At 37.9% G+C, this 16,312-nt stretch overlaps 1 protein-coding gene across 2 annotated transcripts in view; it reads left to right on the top strand.

Moving 5' to 3' along the window:
* The window catches only part of RBPJ (recombination signal binding protein for immunoglobulin kappa J region), a 61,221-nt gene extending 47,304 nt beyond the window's left edge, over positions 1–13,917 (top strand). For both annotated transcript variants that reach the window (XM_042053010.1, XM_042053011.1), the window contains exons 8-11: positions 1,349–1,489; positions 7,432–7,587; positions 8,335–8,438; positions 9,242–13,917. In XM_042053010.1, coding sequence (XP_041908944.1) covers positions 1,349–1,489; positions 7,432–7,587; positions 8,335–8,438; positions 9,242–9,557 — 717 coding nt within the window. In that variant the 3' untranslated portion in view covers positions 9,558–13,917. The remainder of the gene's footprint in view (positions 1–1,348; positions 1,490–7,431; positions 7,588–8,334; positions 8,439–9,241) is intronic.
* Positions 13,918–16,312: the final 2,395 nt, after the last annotated feature.

The following is a 16,312-nucleotide window of genomic DNA, read 5'->3' as shown; positions in this document are numbered from 1 at the left end:
AGAAGCCATCTTCAGAATGCGCCAATATAAAAACAGCCTTCCTGGAGTCAGGCTTTTGTTCCTCTTCCCAGACTTATTTTGCTAGGACTGTAATGAGAAATTCTCTCCCAATACCAAACTTGGCTAAAAAAAAAAGATAATAGCCTGCTCAGCGTACATGGTGCAGAATAAAAATTTCACTGGGTTTTTTTTTGTTTCCCTTAAATCACATTGTTTGACAGTAAAATCCAGACCTGGTTACACTACTGATGTGGTTCAAGCACATGAAATGCAGTAAGAGGATGTCACTTTTTTGTGGGCTTCATGTTAATACTTTCTTATTGCTGAAAAGAGATGCCATCATTTATTATTCCAGAAACCTTATTTGTAAGTAGAAATAGATTAAAACAAATCAGGCTAAAGGTTCCTGTTTTGTTTGCCATTGGGAACATTTGTCATACTGCCTTACAGGACTGATGGAAGGTGATGCAATTAGAAGGTAACTTGCAGATATATTATAAGCAAATGCAAAGAACTTAGAAGAAAAAAGTTAACCTTTAAATTTATATTGCTAATAATACTCTTCATTATCATTAGATGTTGCAGAGGACATAGTTGGCTTCCTGATTGTCAGCTTAGAAATATTCAGGCACTTTGGCTGCTGCATCTAGTAGTGTTGCATAAAGCATTAAACTTCTTTCTAGGAGTTGAGTTAAAACTATGAGCTACAGATTTTCACTCTCTAAGGGAATAGCTTTTGACTTTTAGAAATAAATTGGTTAAACAGATCTGAATTAAGTCAGCAGATATTTTTTTTCACTGAGGTGCCAGATGTAAGGAACAGTTGTTCTTTGCAGTTGTCTTCAAGTAATATTTAATGACCAGCTGTTAAGATATGTTCTGATTGTTGTTTCCAAAACTCTACTTAAGGACATCTCAATATCTTTAGTTAATCCTTATTTTAATTATTCTCCTTCAGCAATCAGTTTGCCACAGAATGTTGTTGATCCTATCAGTGGTGAAAGCTGTAGAAGCATATTAATTACTAAGAATAGTAATTAGTGATTGAAGATACCAATATAATAATTGCTCTTTTACACTAGCAAATGGGACAAAAGCAGATTTTGCTGAAGCTTCAATTTTTTCCCCCCACTCCTTGAGCAAAAATAGATAAAATATCTATGCATGCAGCACATTGTAGTAGTACTGAGTGTGGCTTCAGTGTCATTCTTGTTTCAAAGGCACTAAGAACTATGAATCTAACGTTGGTATCAAAATGAGAAGCATGGAAATGTTAAAAAAAATACTTTTCACTTCCTTTACTGACTATATGTATGTCTTAAATATATATGTACAATTTTCATCACAGATAATTCGAAAAGTAGATAAACAAACGGCATTATTGGATGCAGATGATCCAGTATCACAGCTCCATAAATGTGCATTTTACCTTAAAGACACTGAGAGAATGTATTTGTGCCTTTCCCAGGAGAGAATAATCCAATTTCAAGTAAGTTGTTTAAAACTATTTCAACAGATGAGAAGCATGGTTGCACGGTTTTCCCAAATACTCCCAAAATATATATGAATGCCATTTTTGTAGTAGGTTTTGAATGTGAGTCTAATACTTTGTCTTGAAAAGAGAGGATGAAAAGCAACGAATTGTTATCTGTGCCTTTCCAAATCTGTTTTTCTTTCCTCATAATTTTCTTCCATGTCTGTCTGGAAAATGAATTCTGGTTTCTCCAATGGAGAAAAAGGAAACACACTAGAAACTTGTGCATGTGATCATGATACTGTGGTTTAACATGTTGGTATATGCCAGTGGAGCTGCACCACTTATTTGTGTGTCCATTTCTAGGTTACAGCAAATAGGAAATGATACAGTTGATGATAGTATTGTTTCATTATGAACTCAGTAGAGATGCCATGTGTTGCTCTTGGCTAAGAGTGTAAACATAGACAGCTGTGGTAGTTGCCCACAGGAACTTGAGAAGCCACAGAAATTTGATTCGTAAAGAATATAACTGTCTCAGAAATATTTTTTCTCCAGCCAGGTGGAGAAGAACATCGGGTTTTATGTCTCTTGTATGTACAGACATGCTTGTAGCACTTCTACATGGTAATTCCTAGCAGGCCAACAATGACCCTGAGATTGGTTCAGCTGGTCAGAGCATGGTGCTAAAAACAAGGTGGTGGGTTCAATCCCTGAACAGGGTCAGTCCTTACTTGAGTGGGACTTGATGACCCTTGTGGGTCTCTTCCAACTCAGAATATTCTATGACTCTGTGAAGACTTTGGCCAAGTTCAGGATTACCTAAGTATTGCAATTTTCTATAAATATTTTGGGGGCAGCTCAAGTAACAAAGGGTGTTGAGAGATAATGCTGTGCTCCAGGAAGATGGCCATGCTTGGGAAAGATTCAGGACTTCCTCAGAACAGCTGTACCTTCTTGAGTAAGAAAAGTAGAGATAGGAAATTAGAATCTAACATTTAAGATTTCCCTTAATTTAAGGGAAGGGACAGGAAGGCTTGGTAAAGACTCAGTTGAATTCTCTCCTGAATTGGGATAATGGAAAGAGAGTATGAGAAGCTTTGTTCCTATTTCAGTAACATATTCATGACCTGTGGTTCAGAAGGGACTAGATCTGTTGTTTCTACCCACTGCACACAGCAGAAATACGTATCTGTCAATATATATTCTTGTAAAGGAGAATGGACTATTAATGCCTTGAAATGGCTACCTGAAAACAGAGGCTGGACAAGAAAAAGAGAATAAAATCTGGTATTTATTTTAAGGGCCTTCAAAGGTACACCTTGGGAGTCAAAAGCCTCCAAGCAGCTCCACCCAAGATGGACCCTGGGTCATGAGTTTCTCACACTTTTATAAGTTTGGTCCATTTGCATATCAGGGTTAATTTTCCAATTATAATTTCAAGTAATGATGTAATTACCCCGAGTTTGCTCCCCCTGTCCAGAGGCTCAGTTTGCATATTTCAGGGCCTGGGACAGCAAGGTGTCCTTGACTTCAGGCCCCAGAGAGGATTTGTTATGTCTAACCGAAATGTGAGAACAGTAGCTAACAGGCTATATGAAGTGTCAGCGTTACATACTAGGCAATACAGGCTCTGAAAAATATAAAAGCTAAAACCTAAGGTATCACTATCATTTAGAAGAGAAAGCCTTGAAATGTGAATTACGATAACTCAGGATCAGCGTGCTATTTAATCATTCTCAGAGTACTGTATGGGAAGCGCTGAATGAAGAAGCAACTCCTGCTTTTCTGACAGCTGCCTTAGTTCAGCATCCTGGAATTGCCTGTGGAGCTATCAGGATGTCCTACCATATGACAGCTGGTGAGGGGTTAGTAGCTCTGACCGAGGAAGCTGTGACTGCTCCGGAGAGATGGTCCCAAAAGAGATCGTCTTCCTGAGGCCCAGTGTCTTCCGTCAGCTGCTGGCCAGGAGGGCCCGTGCAGAGGCTGTCAGCTCTTTAGTGATTGTCAGCTCGTGATTCCAGCTCAGCTCTGCAGGGCAGCCTCCAGGCCAGACCAGGGAGAGACGAGAGGCTCGTGTAGCTGTTCCGCATGAGGCAGCTTTATTAGTTCAGCGAAGGGGAGCCAAGGGGAGCCAGGGACGAGCTCTCTCTGCCCTCACAGGGGCAGGGGGCTGGCTTTATAGGGATACAGGGGGTGGGTGTCAGAAGGTAAGGGCCAATGGTTTACAAAGGATCTGCATAGGGTCTCCCAGAGGATTCTGGGTTTGTCGTCTTCTCGCCGTAACTGAAGAGTAGCTCCCTTTCCAGGGGAGTTCTGCTGGGAGGTTTAGGCAGTCTCCTTATCTCAGCAGATGAACCTCCAGGGCGGGGGCTGAGCATACCCCACACTACCACACTTCAGTTTCAGCAGCACTCATGGAGCCCAGTCTAATAAGAGCTCTGAACTTTCCACATGGGTAGTAGTTAGGTAAAAGGATAAGCCCCTGTCCTGAATCCTCTTTGTGGAGGAGGTAGCTGCTGCTTATACTTGTTGAATAAAATCTGGTAAATTGCACATCAGGCTGTTACCGTGCTTTGGTAGGTGAAATCAGATTGGAAGATAAACTCGGCCAATGTCAGGAGAGAAATCCTGTTTTATCTGGGTTTTTTATTTTGGATCAGAAGACAAAGACCAGGGAAACAGCATGTGTACACTGTTCCTATAGTAGGAATCTAGACAAATTATGGTCACTGTTGAAAAAAAAACCAACCCAAAAACCCCCAACATAACCAAAACGACAATAACAACAACAACCCCCCAAAATCCTGAAACTTTGGGATGGCAAGTCTCTCTTTGGTAAATGGAAATAGCCCTATACAGAGACCATAGAGGCTTAAAGCAAAGAGGCTGTAAAAAAGTCTGCAGGTGAGCATGAACCTTGAAATTCAGTTGCTGAAATACCACCCAGATCTCTCTTTCAAGACATGTGTGTGTTCTGGGGCATGGAGAAAGGATATAAATCATGCCTTACTGGATCAGAGCATGGTCCATGTCTGTGTCTAGTCTACCAGCAGCAATAGGAGTTGGTGCTTACAGGAAGCCGGTGGATCTGGGTGTGTTTCACAGTCCAGTGTGGTTGTACTCTGCCAGCATCCACACTTCTTGTACCAAGCATTGTTAAAGGCTGCATCCCTGACTCTTTTAGTGTCATTCTGTAATGTGTACATCGGTTTGATTAACTCAGAATGTGCAGATGTTCCTTTTCTTCAGTAATCTGTGTCAGAAAGTTCAAGAGGTTTCCTGTTCTCTGTGTAATAAACTTTTGCTGTATTTATTTTGAATGATGTAACAATTTCTGTGAGTGATTCCTTCTTCCAGTTTTGCAGTATTTAGTGAGCAACAGTTCTGCATTCACTTAGCCCTCAACATCTTAATTTCTTCTCTCCTAATTGGAAAATCACGGTCTTCTCAATTTCTTCTCATAAGTTCAGCACTCCTTGGTGATTTTAATTGCCCTTTCTGTCCCTTCTCTTGTTTTTTGCTCTGACTTTTTTAGACAGGGAGACCACAACTGCACACAGTATTACAGAATTAGGTGAACAAAGGATTTACACCTTTGTAGTGTAAAGACAGCTTGTTCTCATCACTTTTATCTGCTGGTGTCCACCATGGTGTCGTCACTTGCAGCTGCCACCGCACATTGAGGTGGTGGTTTCAGAAAACCGTCAGTGGCAACCCTAGGATCCCAAGTTGTAACTTCTGTCTCCAGTTGAAGCCAGACAGTACATGAGGTACTAAGCGTGATGTTAAGCCATTTTAATCTTCCAGTGCCACCTGTTGAGAAAATTTACTTAAGGGAAGGAAAGAAAAGGTGAGAAATGCCCCCGGAGCCCTATTTCAAGTGACAAGGAAGAATGCTTCTCTACAAAGGGAATTGAAACCTTTCAAAGATTTCTGTAACAGAAGGAGTAATGTGTTACTGAAATGATTCTTGATGCAACAGGATTTTGAGAACAAATTCTGTGGCATTTGCCTTCCACTTCATGGACTTAGGAAATCTGAAAAAAGTCAGTCAAGGATTTTTACAGGGTTGTTCATTTTTTCATATCCGTGGTTTTATTTGTTATGACTCAAAGTATATCATTCCATGCCAACAAGAATTGTAATCAGCCTATAGGAAAGGTGCCTTGCTTCAAAATAGTATACAGCAGTTCCTATATAATGGCTTCTCTTTTGAAGTTGGGTGTTGGAGAGGATGAAAGTTTAGTAAGGAAGTTTCACAGATACGTAGGCTTGGCAGAAAGACCTCTGAATGTAGAAACTGAGGAAACAGATAGAAATGAAAGTAAGTTTTGATATAGAGTAAAAGATGTTTTGCTGAAACATTGACCACTGAATAACTGAGAAGGCAAAGGTTGGAGATGAGTTGGAAGGAGATTTTTATGAATAGGACAAAGGTATGTGACTACAAACAAAGACATGTTTTTCACCAAGTAAATAAGTCTCAAGAAGAGCATAAGTAAATAGAAAACATGTTTTTACCAAAAAGAACTATTGCAGGCAAACAAGAAAGCAAGAAGAGAGGTCTGAGAATTTTCCACTGTAAGCTTAAATTGTAACTTACTTACTCTTGTGATTGGATAATAATGACTATAATATGGTGATGGTAGTAGCTATGATAGGCTATAGGCAAATGTAAAGGTATTGTGTATGGTGCTTATTGGTTGTTATGTATTAAGATACTCAGCAAAGAAAAGTATCTAATGCTTTGTAACTTGAACAGAAAGGGGCTTCAGGTATGCCTACAGCTGGAGCTGGCAGCTGTAGGGCTGGCTCTGGATATCCACTCCCTGAAATGCTGTAACTTCGCCTATGCAATAAACAGCTTTCAAGAGAGCCGCCTGAAGTCCAGACATCCTTTGTGAAACTTTCTCCTGTAGTTGGGCTAGTAATTCAGAAGCTCCATATGTTTCTGATGGAAGTATTATTTGGGTGTCTTGAGTTTGGAAAGATCTGTAGTTACTATCCATGTTACACACTTCCTTGCGAGCTGTTTTCGATGCTTTTTACATAATCATACCAGAACGAAGAGTCCACATGAAAATACAGCTTTGATTTTTAACATCTGGTCTGGACAATTCATGCTAATTGAAGTTTATATGCCACTTTGAAGAGTGAAGGTTACGGTTACATACCGATATATCCTTAAAACTTAATGGAGGGAAACAGAATCTAGCTGTTAGAATTTTTTTCTGTGCCAGTGTTTGACCTCTACACAAGTTTCTTATGAGTTGCTAGGTGGTGAAATTGTTCAGGGGCTTCTGTTGCCATAAAAAAATACTTGTCTGTGTATTTTCTGTGTATCTATCTATCTGTATATATATTTATACTAATTTAGTAATATTTAGAGGGACACACTAGATGATCTTTAAGGTCCCTTCCAATGCAAGCCATTCTATGATTCCATTATTCTAATTTGCAAGGCTATCATTTCAGCTTCTCTCCTATGTCTTTGCACAAACACTGAAATATAAACTTGTGTTTTCCATCATTTTGTGGAGGGTGAAGAACTCTAAAAAGAAAAAAAGGCCCACTTCAGTCTTCAGCTGTTTTGGATGCTTTGTATTAATTAAAGATCTGTTTTAAAGCAGCTACTTCTAGTTGCTGTAGTTTTTTTATTGACACCTATTGAATAACATTAAAATTTTGAAAGTTGAACTAAAATAAAACTCAAACATAAGTTTGGAGAGATGACAGTGTCCTAGGTGAGAGTTATGGTGTTCTCACAAATACTAGTTTTCTAGTAGTTTTTCTGAAATATGAAGGCTGTTTCTCTAGGCCATTTTTTAGAGGAAAACATAAAGAAATACGTTTTTTGAAATAACAGGCATTATTACTGGCTGAGTTGGTTTTTAGGTCTGTGACTTGACAAACATATCTACAGATCAGATTTAAAACTTTTCTTTCTCTCTAAGGCCACTCCATGCCCAAAAGAACCAAATAAAGAAATGATTAATGATGGAGCTTCTTGGACAATCATTAGCACAGACAAAGCAGAATATACATTTTATGAGGGGATGGGTCCAGTCCATGCTCCAGTGACACCTGTGCCTGTTGTAGAAAGTCTTCAAGTAAGTTTGTAGTTTGTTGTAATATACTGTTTTATGTGAGATCGTTTTTATCATAGTCATTTAACGTTCATGATACCCTTGTGAAATACTGTAGGAAAACAGTGTCAATAGCTTTATAAAGAATAAAATTACTTTGTTGTAATAATTTTTCTTACTTACATTTCAGAATACACAAGTCTATCCATTCTAGGAATAATACTAATATTGTTGTATACAGTAAGAATTTTATTTCTAAATATACTATGGTAGTGATATCCCTAGGATTTCTGTTTGATTATTTAGAAATTGTTTTTGACTCTTGCCAATTATAGATCAAAGAGAGCCTTACAAAAAAACCCCCAGTACTTGGCAGAGGAAAAACTCCCCTAATACCTTCTCTGAAATATTTTGTTCTCTGTTTTCAAAGACTTGTTGACATCTATTCTAAGTGGCCATTATCAAAACTTCGAAATTCTTTCATAGTATCAAATTAATTGGCAGTATCTTTTGGACGTGTTACTTCTTTATATTTCAGTTGTGTAGATTGTGTGTGTGTTTTGGTTTTGTCCAGCTGATAGAAACAGTGTTGTTTAAAGTTCTTACCTGTATGTGAAGGTTTTGTTTGTGACTTTTTTTGGTTGGTGGGGTTTTTTGTTTGTTGGGGTTTTTTGTTTGTTTATTTTTTCCTGAGGGGAGAGTGTTTATTTTCATTAATATATATATTTGGGGGGGATTTTTTTCTTCTTTTTCTGTTTGCTCCCTTTCCAGTTGAATGGTGGTGGGGATGTAGCGATGTTGGAACTTACAGGACAGAACTTCACTCCAAATTTACGTGTCTGGTTTGGGGATGTGGAAGCTGAAACCATGTACAGGTACAATATTTTTTATTACTTTTATGGTGTCTGTGTTCTACTGGATGCTTTGAAGAGTGTGTGCTTGTGTACACACTCAGGTGTACACTTGTCAGTGCTGCAGAAAGGGGTCTGGGAGTACTGGTTGCCAGAGGCTCAGGATGAGTTAGCAATGTGCCCTGGCAGCAGGGAGGCCAGGTTGCATCTAGCTGGTGAAAAGAGGTGACTATCACACTGCATTCAGCACTGGTGCAGCCTCACCACGAGCACTGCATGCAGTTCTGAGCCCCTCAGTTTATGAAGGATGTTCAGGTACTGGCATGTGTCCAGAGAAGGGCAGCAAAGCTGGTGAAGGGCTGGAAGGCCCTAGGAGTTGCAGCTGAATACTTTGGGCTTGTCTAGTTTAGAAAAAAGAAAGTTGAGAGGTGATCTCATTGCTCTCTGCAGCTTCCTGAGGAGGGGAAGTAGAGAGGGAGGTGCTGAGCTCTGCTTCCTGCTGTCATGTGCCAGGACACATGGGAATGGTTCAGAGCTGCACCACAGAAGATTTATACTGGACATAAGGCAACATTTCTTTACTGAGAAGGTGGTCAGATGCTAGAACGGGCTTCCTAGAAAGGTGGTTGATACCCCTAGCCTCTCTGTGTTTAAGCAAATAAAGGGCATTTGGCCTTAATAATATGATTGTAACTTTTGGTCAGCCCTGAAGTGGTCAGTGTGTGCACTAGTTGAATATTGTAGGTCCCTTCCAACTGAACTGTTCTGTTCTATTGTATTCTTTCAACTTAAGTACATTGTGCTCAGTTGACTCTCCTGTTTTTCAGATGTGCAGAGAGCATGCTTTGTGTTGTTCCAGACATTTCTGCATTTCGAGAGGGTTGGAGGTGGGTCCGACAGCCAGTCCAGGTTCCAGTAACTTTGGTCCGTAACGATGGCATAATTTACTCCACCAGCCTTACCTTTACATACACACCGGAACCAGGGCCACGGCCACACTGCAGTGCTGCTGGAGCAATTCTCAGAGCCAACTCAAGCCTCATGGCTTCCAGTGAAACAAACACAAACAGTGAGGGAAGTTACACAAGCGTCAGCACAAACCCCACCAATGTCACATCATCTACAGCAACTGTAGTTTCCTAACTACTGTTGTTTGTCTGGACTTTAATTGACTTTTCGTGCTACATTCAAGAGAACTGAACAATTTTTGTGGTTTCATGGGAAAACACTTTCGCATTTTAGGTGATATGATTTGAACCTTGTTACCTGCAAGTGCTGATCTTAAAAACAGAAGCCACAATAAAAAAAAAACCAACATCCGAAACATAAGAACTTTATTGAAAATCTATTTTTCAGCTGTGTTTTTTTTAGTGGGCAAGAAACAAAAATGTGGCTGGGATACATGTTGAGCAAACTAGAAAACATGAACACAACATAGTTTTTATGGACCAAGGAACTTGTATAAGCTTTAGTATAAAAGGTACATTTTCACCATACCTTTTTTGTATCACAACATATAGTACACTTTTGTTACCAAATAGTTTATATTTTTTTTTTCCTCTGAGCTTTTGCTCTGAAGTATATTCAGGTTCCAAGCCTGACCATGCTTGTATAATCTAATTACCATACTCTTCCAGTTTTAAAAAAAATATATATTTTTGGTCTGTGGCTGGAACTGTTCCTTTTTTTAAACTGAAGTCTTGTGACTTTTTATGAACTGAAATTGTTTTTATTTCAGCAAGTAGAACCTTGTAAAGGCCAGCATATTTTTTTTAAGATTATATGAAGTCTGTGCAAAAGCTTTAAAAAATGCCTCTGCCTTGCCTGCAATACATGCAATGTATGTTAACTTTAGTGCTCTGTTTTCAGTCATTGTTAATAGTTATTTCTGTTTTTCTTTTTTAAATATGTATTTATAGTGATAATTCATGAGGTTCTAACATTACATGAGGTTTTTTTTCCTAAAAGTGGCATCTCAAGCAGTCATATTAATGATTGTTCATGTCACAGGCATATGTTGGTGTTTTTGAAGGGTTGTTACTGGGTTACTCCCCCTCTTCCTTGCTCAGTCATATTACATCTGAAAATGTTTCAGGATCTGTTCAGGTTTTTCTAATCTTGTACATAATTTGTATTAAGTGTAAGTTAAATGTTTTATTTCAAAAGTGGAATGTTCCCAATAACTTCATTTGGCAGCATGTCTTCTGTCTTGTTGGCATGTAACTGAAGTACCATGAGAAGTATGTGCTACAAATGGGATTGGTAGGTGATGCCCTTCATCACTTAAGAATCACAACGAGCATGTTTTTCTTCATACTGTTCAGTAAATTAGGCCAGGCTTTTGTGTAACACTTGTATTGAGAACGTGCTTTCATTGTGAAGTGATCATACAGTAATAACTAGAAGTAAATTTTATTACTTAGAAATGGGCAAATAGAAAATCATAAAAGCACTATGAAGATGTCAGCTCTTCCCATCCTTGTTTCCTGTGGGTTTCCTTTTCCCTGCCAACAGCTTGTGCAACATTCAAGTCTTCTCTCCAGCATAAATTCAAGGCTCATTTGCACTTTGACTTTGTTGGTTGTTGCATTTGTATTTCATTTTGACTTTACCATATTTTGTCCCTCCTTGTAGACCTGCCTGCTTCATTTGTATTTGAAAGTATACCCCAGTAGTTCATTTGTAGTCCCAGAGCTAGGCATAGACTTGTAGGACAAGTTCTGACAGTGTGATCTTCCTCTTTAAAAGCCAAAATACAAATTTCTTGGTGTGTTCAGCCTTTTCTATACCCTGAAGCAAAAGTCACAACTGCTGTGTAAATGTGAACCTGTGGTTTCCTACAGTGCGTTGCTTACAAGCTTACCTGTTGACCATTTTCATAGGGTTTTTATTTCTGACCACTTATTCCAGTTTCAACATCCACCACCATTTTAAGGCATCATCTCTGCACCGTATCTGTGTACTCTGACGCTCCATTCTATTTGTTTGCTTTAGTGCTCCATTGTATGTGTGAAAACAATGTGTTTAAAGGAAGAAATTGGTTATAAAGCGTATTTAGCAGATAGTAAAATCAGTGCCACTCTCCTCTTAAAATGTGCTTGTATTCTACCACAGGCCTTCATACTCCTTATTCTGTATTATGAAACGTGTTCCCGTGATGTAGTCGCGATGCTGGTTCCTAGCACTAGTGAATGCTGCCTCACCTCATCTCCATTTCAGTGACCAAGGGCAAGATTCATTGTGGCCTTATCTCTGTTTTAAACTGTTTACTGGCATTTACTTGCAAATCTGTTTACCTTTGTATGTGCTGTAAAATTTTGGTTTATTGTGTTGTGGCAGGAATCGTTTCACAATGTTTTTGTTAGAAGCACATAAATATCTTACAGTACAGCTTAGTTCAAGAGCCACAGATTTTCATCACTAATTAGACTGAGAATTAAAATAAACAAGATACATATATCAGATCTAGAGGGTATTCAAGAAACCATGATAGACACACAGCAGGCAAACCATAGCAAGCCTTTTAACCTTCAAAGACTATTTAAAATAGCTTTTCAGAACTTGACATGTGCTTTTATACTCATTATTTTAAATTTTTTACGTATAAATGCAATACTTTTTATATTCAGTTTCTTTATGTGCAGTAATTTTGCCCAATAGATATAATATCCCTTGACTTGTAAAGATTTAGCCTAATATCTGCTGTTCTACACACTACAGCCAAGTGGGTGAAAAAAGAGCCTATTCTGCTTACAAGACCATTTTAAACCACATTTTTTCATTTGGCTTGTGGCTCTCTTGTTGCCAGTAGTTATTCTGTAGTACAGAAATGGTCTTCCAGGTCCTTACTGTTGTTAATACATGCAGTTGTTCAGACGTATTATCTTCCTGAACTTTTTTTCTGTGGGGTGATATTGTTACATATATTGGCCTTGTGAGCTGTTAATCAATTTTCATGATATTAACAATATCTCGAGATTTTGATAAAACTACTTATAGAATGTTTCAGTATGAAACTCTTATAACTGTTCAAGTCTAGCTGTTAAGTCTGCTGTTAATTCTGTATACATAGAAATTGAGTCTGTGTTCAGAATGTTATAGTTCCAACTATAGGAAGAAAAAGCAAAGTGAGTGCTCTAATTTAGCTATGCCTTTTCTTGTTTTCTGTCGTTTGGAACTGTGTTTCAGAATTCAACACTAGCGTAGTCTTTAATAACCTGCTGCTGATGTTTTTCCTAATTATTTGCCCTGAGGGCATCCCACAACTGTGTTAATAATGGTATTCTGTACTTGTTTTCATTGCACAGACTTATAAAATCAGAATGGTTACCTGAAAAGACATTAACTCAAGACATAAATTGATGAATTCCCCATACAGAAAATATTAATGCCAAGTGAAACAAATTATCTATTGGAAGTAAGCCACCCACTTGTGGATTAAATGACTCCATAGGGATGTCCATCTTGAAACTAAGATGTTCTTCAATTATTAACCATATTATTTACTTTCTTTCAAAAGCAGCTGTGTTTATGAGTACTGAACAAATGTGTATACTTTCCTGTGCCAGACTTTTGACTTTGTTTTCAAGCACTGTACTGTGGGATTGAGTGGCAGCTTTGTTAGAAAAAGAAGTATATTAGGGTTTCTACTTAACCCTTTTAGGACTGAACAATTTCTTCCCTTTAGAAGCTGTAAAATAAATGAGCAGTTCTAACTTCGTAAACATTCTGTCTATGTTCAGCACTGCATTTGCCCCATCTGGAGGTGCTATGCTAACGTCAGTTTTTAAAATCCTGTAGCATGTGTATACATTCAGTCTTAAAAGGGTTATTTTTACAAACTGTGCACCTGTAAAGTTTCTTAGCAATAAAGGTAGAAAAACGAGCAAGTTTTTACCATAATTTTGTAGAATGAATTGCTCAGTTCCATATTTCATCAAGAAAACCCCTGCAATATGGGCAGTTTTGAGGATTAAATAAAAGTGAAATGTAAACCACATAAAAGCGTTCTTGTCAAGTGTACTCTGTGCGTGTATGTGCATAAACTATCGGGTTTCATTTTTTTCTACAAGGCTAAAGATAAAATGCCATGTTGCTGTGACAAACATAATTGAACATCTGTATGATGATACAAAAGTACTTATGGTTTGAACAGGTGTTGAAACTTGCCACATTTTGTTGGTTTTTTTCAATGTTAACCAAGGAATATGGGTTTGTTTTTTGTTTGTTTTGTTTTTTTCCCCCAAATGAACAGTGAGGTCGTCTATGGAACCAGAACAGCACAAAAGAAGACCAACCCTGGGAGTGAAAAGTCATCAGTACTTGTGAGGCTGTGCACACTGGACTCCACTTAAATGGGATATGGAATGTCCACCCAAAAATCTAAATTGGTTTCATTATTGCTTGTATTATTGCTGAAGTTAGATAAGAAACTGTTTTTTAATAATGTGTAAAAAAAAAAGTTTCACTTTTTTATATAATTTATTAAATAAGAAGAAATGAACTGTGTTTAATTGTTTAACTTTAGCAACTTCATTATTGCAACTAGTGCACCTGACTCCTTTTAATCCTGTTCTTAGTTGCAGACTCTCTGACATTTCATTCAGTTGGTTGATAATTAAAGCCAGAAATTCAGTAAATTAGCTTATTTCTTGTTTTGACAGAATAGTAGGTCTGTAAGGAACAGCTAGAAATTACGCAGTCTCAGTTTGCAAGCACAAGTGACACAGTCACTTGAAGAAAGTTTTTGATATGGGAAGTGGACATGGCAGAAAAAGAATATAGAATAGCAGAAGCCTACCAGTACTAACTAGTTTTGTAGTAAACTGATAGAAGAACTACAAGGTTACTTGTAAGAAAGACTGTGAAAGGGCTAAAAGTGGTTGTTAAGTAAGGGAGGCAAGAATGACAACAAAAACAACAAAAAAATCCCTGGCTTTAAGGAAGGATTACAGACTTTTTTATTGAAACATCTGCAAAGGTGTTTGCCACTAAGACACATAAAATAGTCAGAAACTCAACAGTTGCAGAACTTCTGTTTTTTGAAACAGAGACAATATGGACATTACGTCTCAAAATTATTTCCAAGACCCTTCAGTCATTTTCTGAAATGATAAATTGATTCTTCTGGAACAGAGTGGAAATTAGATCTGAGGTTTTTGCAGAGAAAATGGTCACTTGCTGAACTTTAATGTTGGTATCATTGGAAGAAACTGCATGGGATGGTGCTGGTCTTAGAAGAAGAACTACAGATAGAAAAAAAATCTCTTTATCTAATAAGCCTTGGCAATTAGCTATATAAGTAGTACCAGTAATAAATCCTAGTAGGATCCAGAGAAGAAGATTAAAAGGAGAATGATGTGAAGTAACTGGGCTAGAGGAAAGGATTCCCTTAGTGTTTACATGTAATATGTACCACTTCAGAACATTCAGAACTACCGAGCTGGGTCAAGTGGTTGGCCTTTCATAGTGCCCTGTTTAGATTGGAGTTGCATGCTGCTGAGCAGGGTAGAAAAAACTGTGTGCTTAGTTAGTGTCTCTGTAAAGGATATTTATTTCTGATAATCCAGTAACACAAGCTTAGCGTTAGGCCAAAAGCATGAGGAGTTAGAGTCCATATTACTTAAAAATACTTTTGTATTGATATTCAACTTTAATGATGTATGCTGAAGAGAGAGAAGTTGAGGAAATCTTGATTTTTTGTAGAAGCAAACTTGTAAGTTATCTGAGAAAGTTCTGTTAAAATCTTTTGAATTTGACATCTTTCAGGTTCTGTATCTCCTTCAAGTATGGAAAGGGATGGTTAAAAGTTGGATGTTGTCTTTTCTGTGTGCTATTGCCTTTGTATTCTAGACTCAGTTCCCTTATTTTTCATGTGTACTTTTCCAGATCCTTAATTACATTTCAGTTTTTCTCAGAATGTATAAATTTTGCTGCATAATTTAGGAGAGGAGTTGGTGTTAAGTAACTTTCAAGACTACATGCTGCCATCTCTTGGTGCTGTTTCTACTGCTGGACTGTGGGGTGGGGAGTAAGAAGTGTTAGTTTATTGTTTCTTAAGCTGCTTGTAGGTACCTGGAGTGGAAGGTTCTGTAGACCTGGCCTTAATGATCCACATTAGTTTAGGGTGGCACAGTTTAGAACCATGTAAAGTTTTCAATTCCTTGTCTGAATTTAGAAACCCTTCCCTTCTTATTTATCTTCTAATTATATTTTCTGCCATGTTGCCCCCTCATCTATGTTCATTGAAACCATCAGTCTTGTCTTTTGTTTTATTTGCTGATTTCTTCACTGGGAAAAGTTGTCTGTTTCCACCTCTGTGAATCCACATGGGTGCATTCACAGGCAAGATGGGACCTTGTGCTGTTCGAGCTACTTCTGTGCCCTACCTCCATCTCCTCTTTCTACTTTGGCTTCTCCTGAGTGACTTGACTTTGAAGCCTTTGACATTTACAAGTAACTGATAGCAACTGCATTCATCTGTTCATTGCTATACCTGTACATTACAACATTTAAATAAATTGCCATCTACTGGTCATCCTTCAGAGAAAGAAGGATTTTGATACAGAATCTGCAGCCTTACAGATCATATTATCAGAATCCTTCCAAGAGCTTCATAGTTCTGTTTGGAGAATAACTTCAACAATTGTATAAAAGATAGAAGCACAGACCTAGAGATACTATGTTTTCTGTCTTAAAATTGTTTTACTAGCCAACTGGTGACAAACATAAAATTAGTTCTTAAAATCTCTTAAGTGAGTGTAATTCTGGTTTGATCCCAGGGGGCTTTTTTTTGTTTTTTTTGTTTTTTTTTTAGAGACTTTGTTGTAGTGTTTCTTCTTGATTTTGATAATTCTAATAAAATTGTACATGATCAGTTTAAAATCCAGCCAGGGTAT

This window comes from Corvus kubaryi, unplaced genomic scaffold (assembly GCF_017639235.1).
Source record: "Corvus kubaryi isolate FWS band 111438036 unplaced genomic scaffold, C.kubaryi_AGA036_p1.0 split1-131, whole genome shotgun sequence".
Lineage (NCBI taxonomy): Eukaryota > Metazoa > Chordata > Aves > Passeriformes > Corvidae > Corvus > Corvus kubaryi.
The sequence above is the reverse complement of the archived record's forward strand: the minus strand, read 5'-3'. Positions and strand labels throughout refer to the sequence as shown.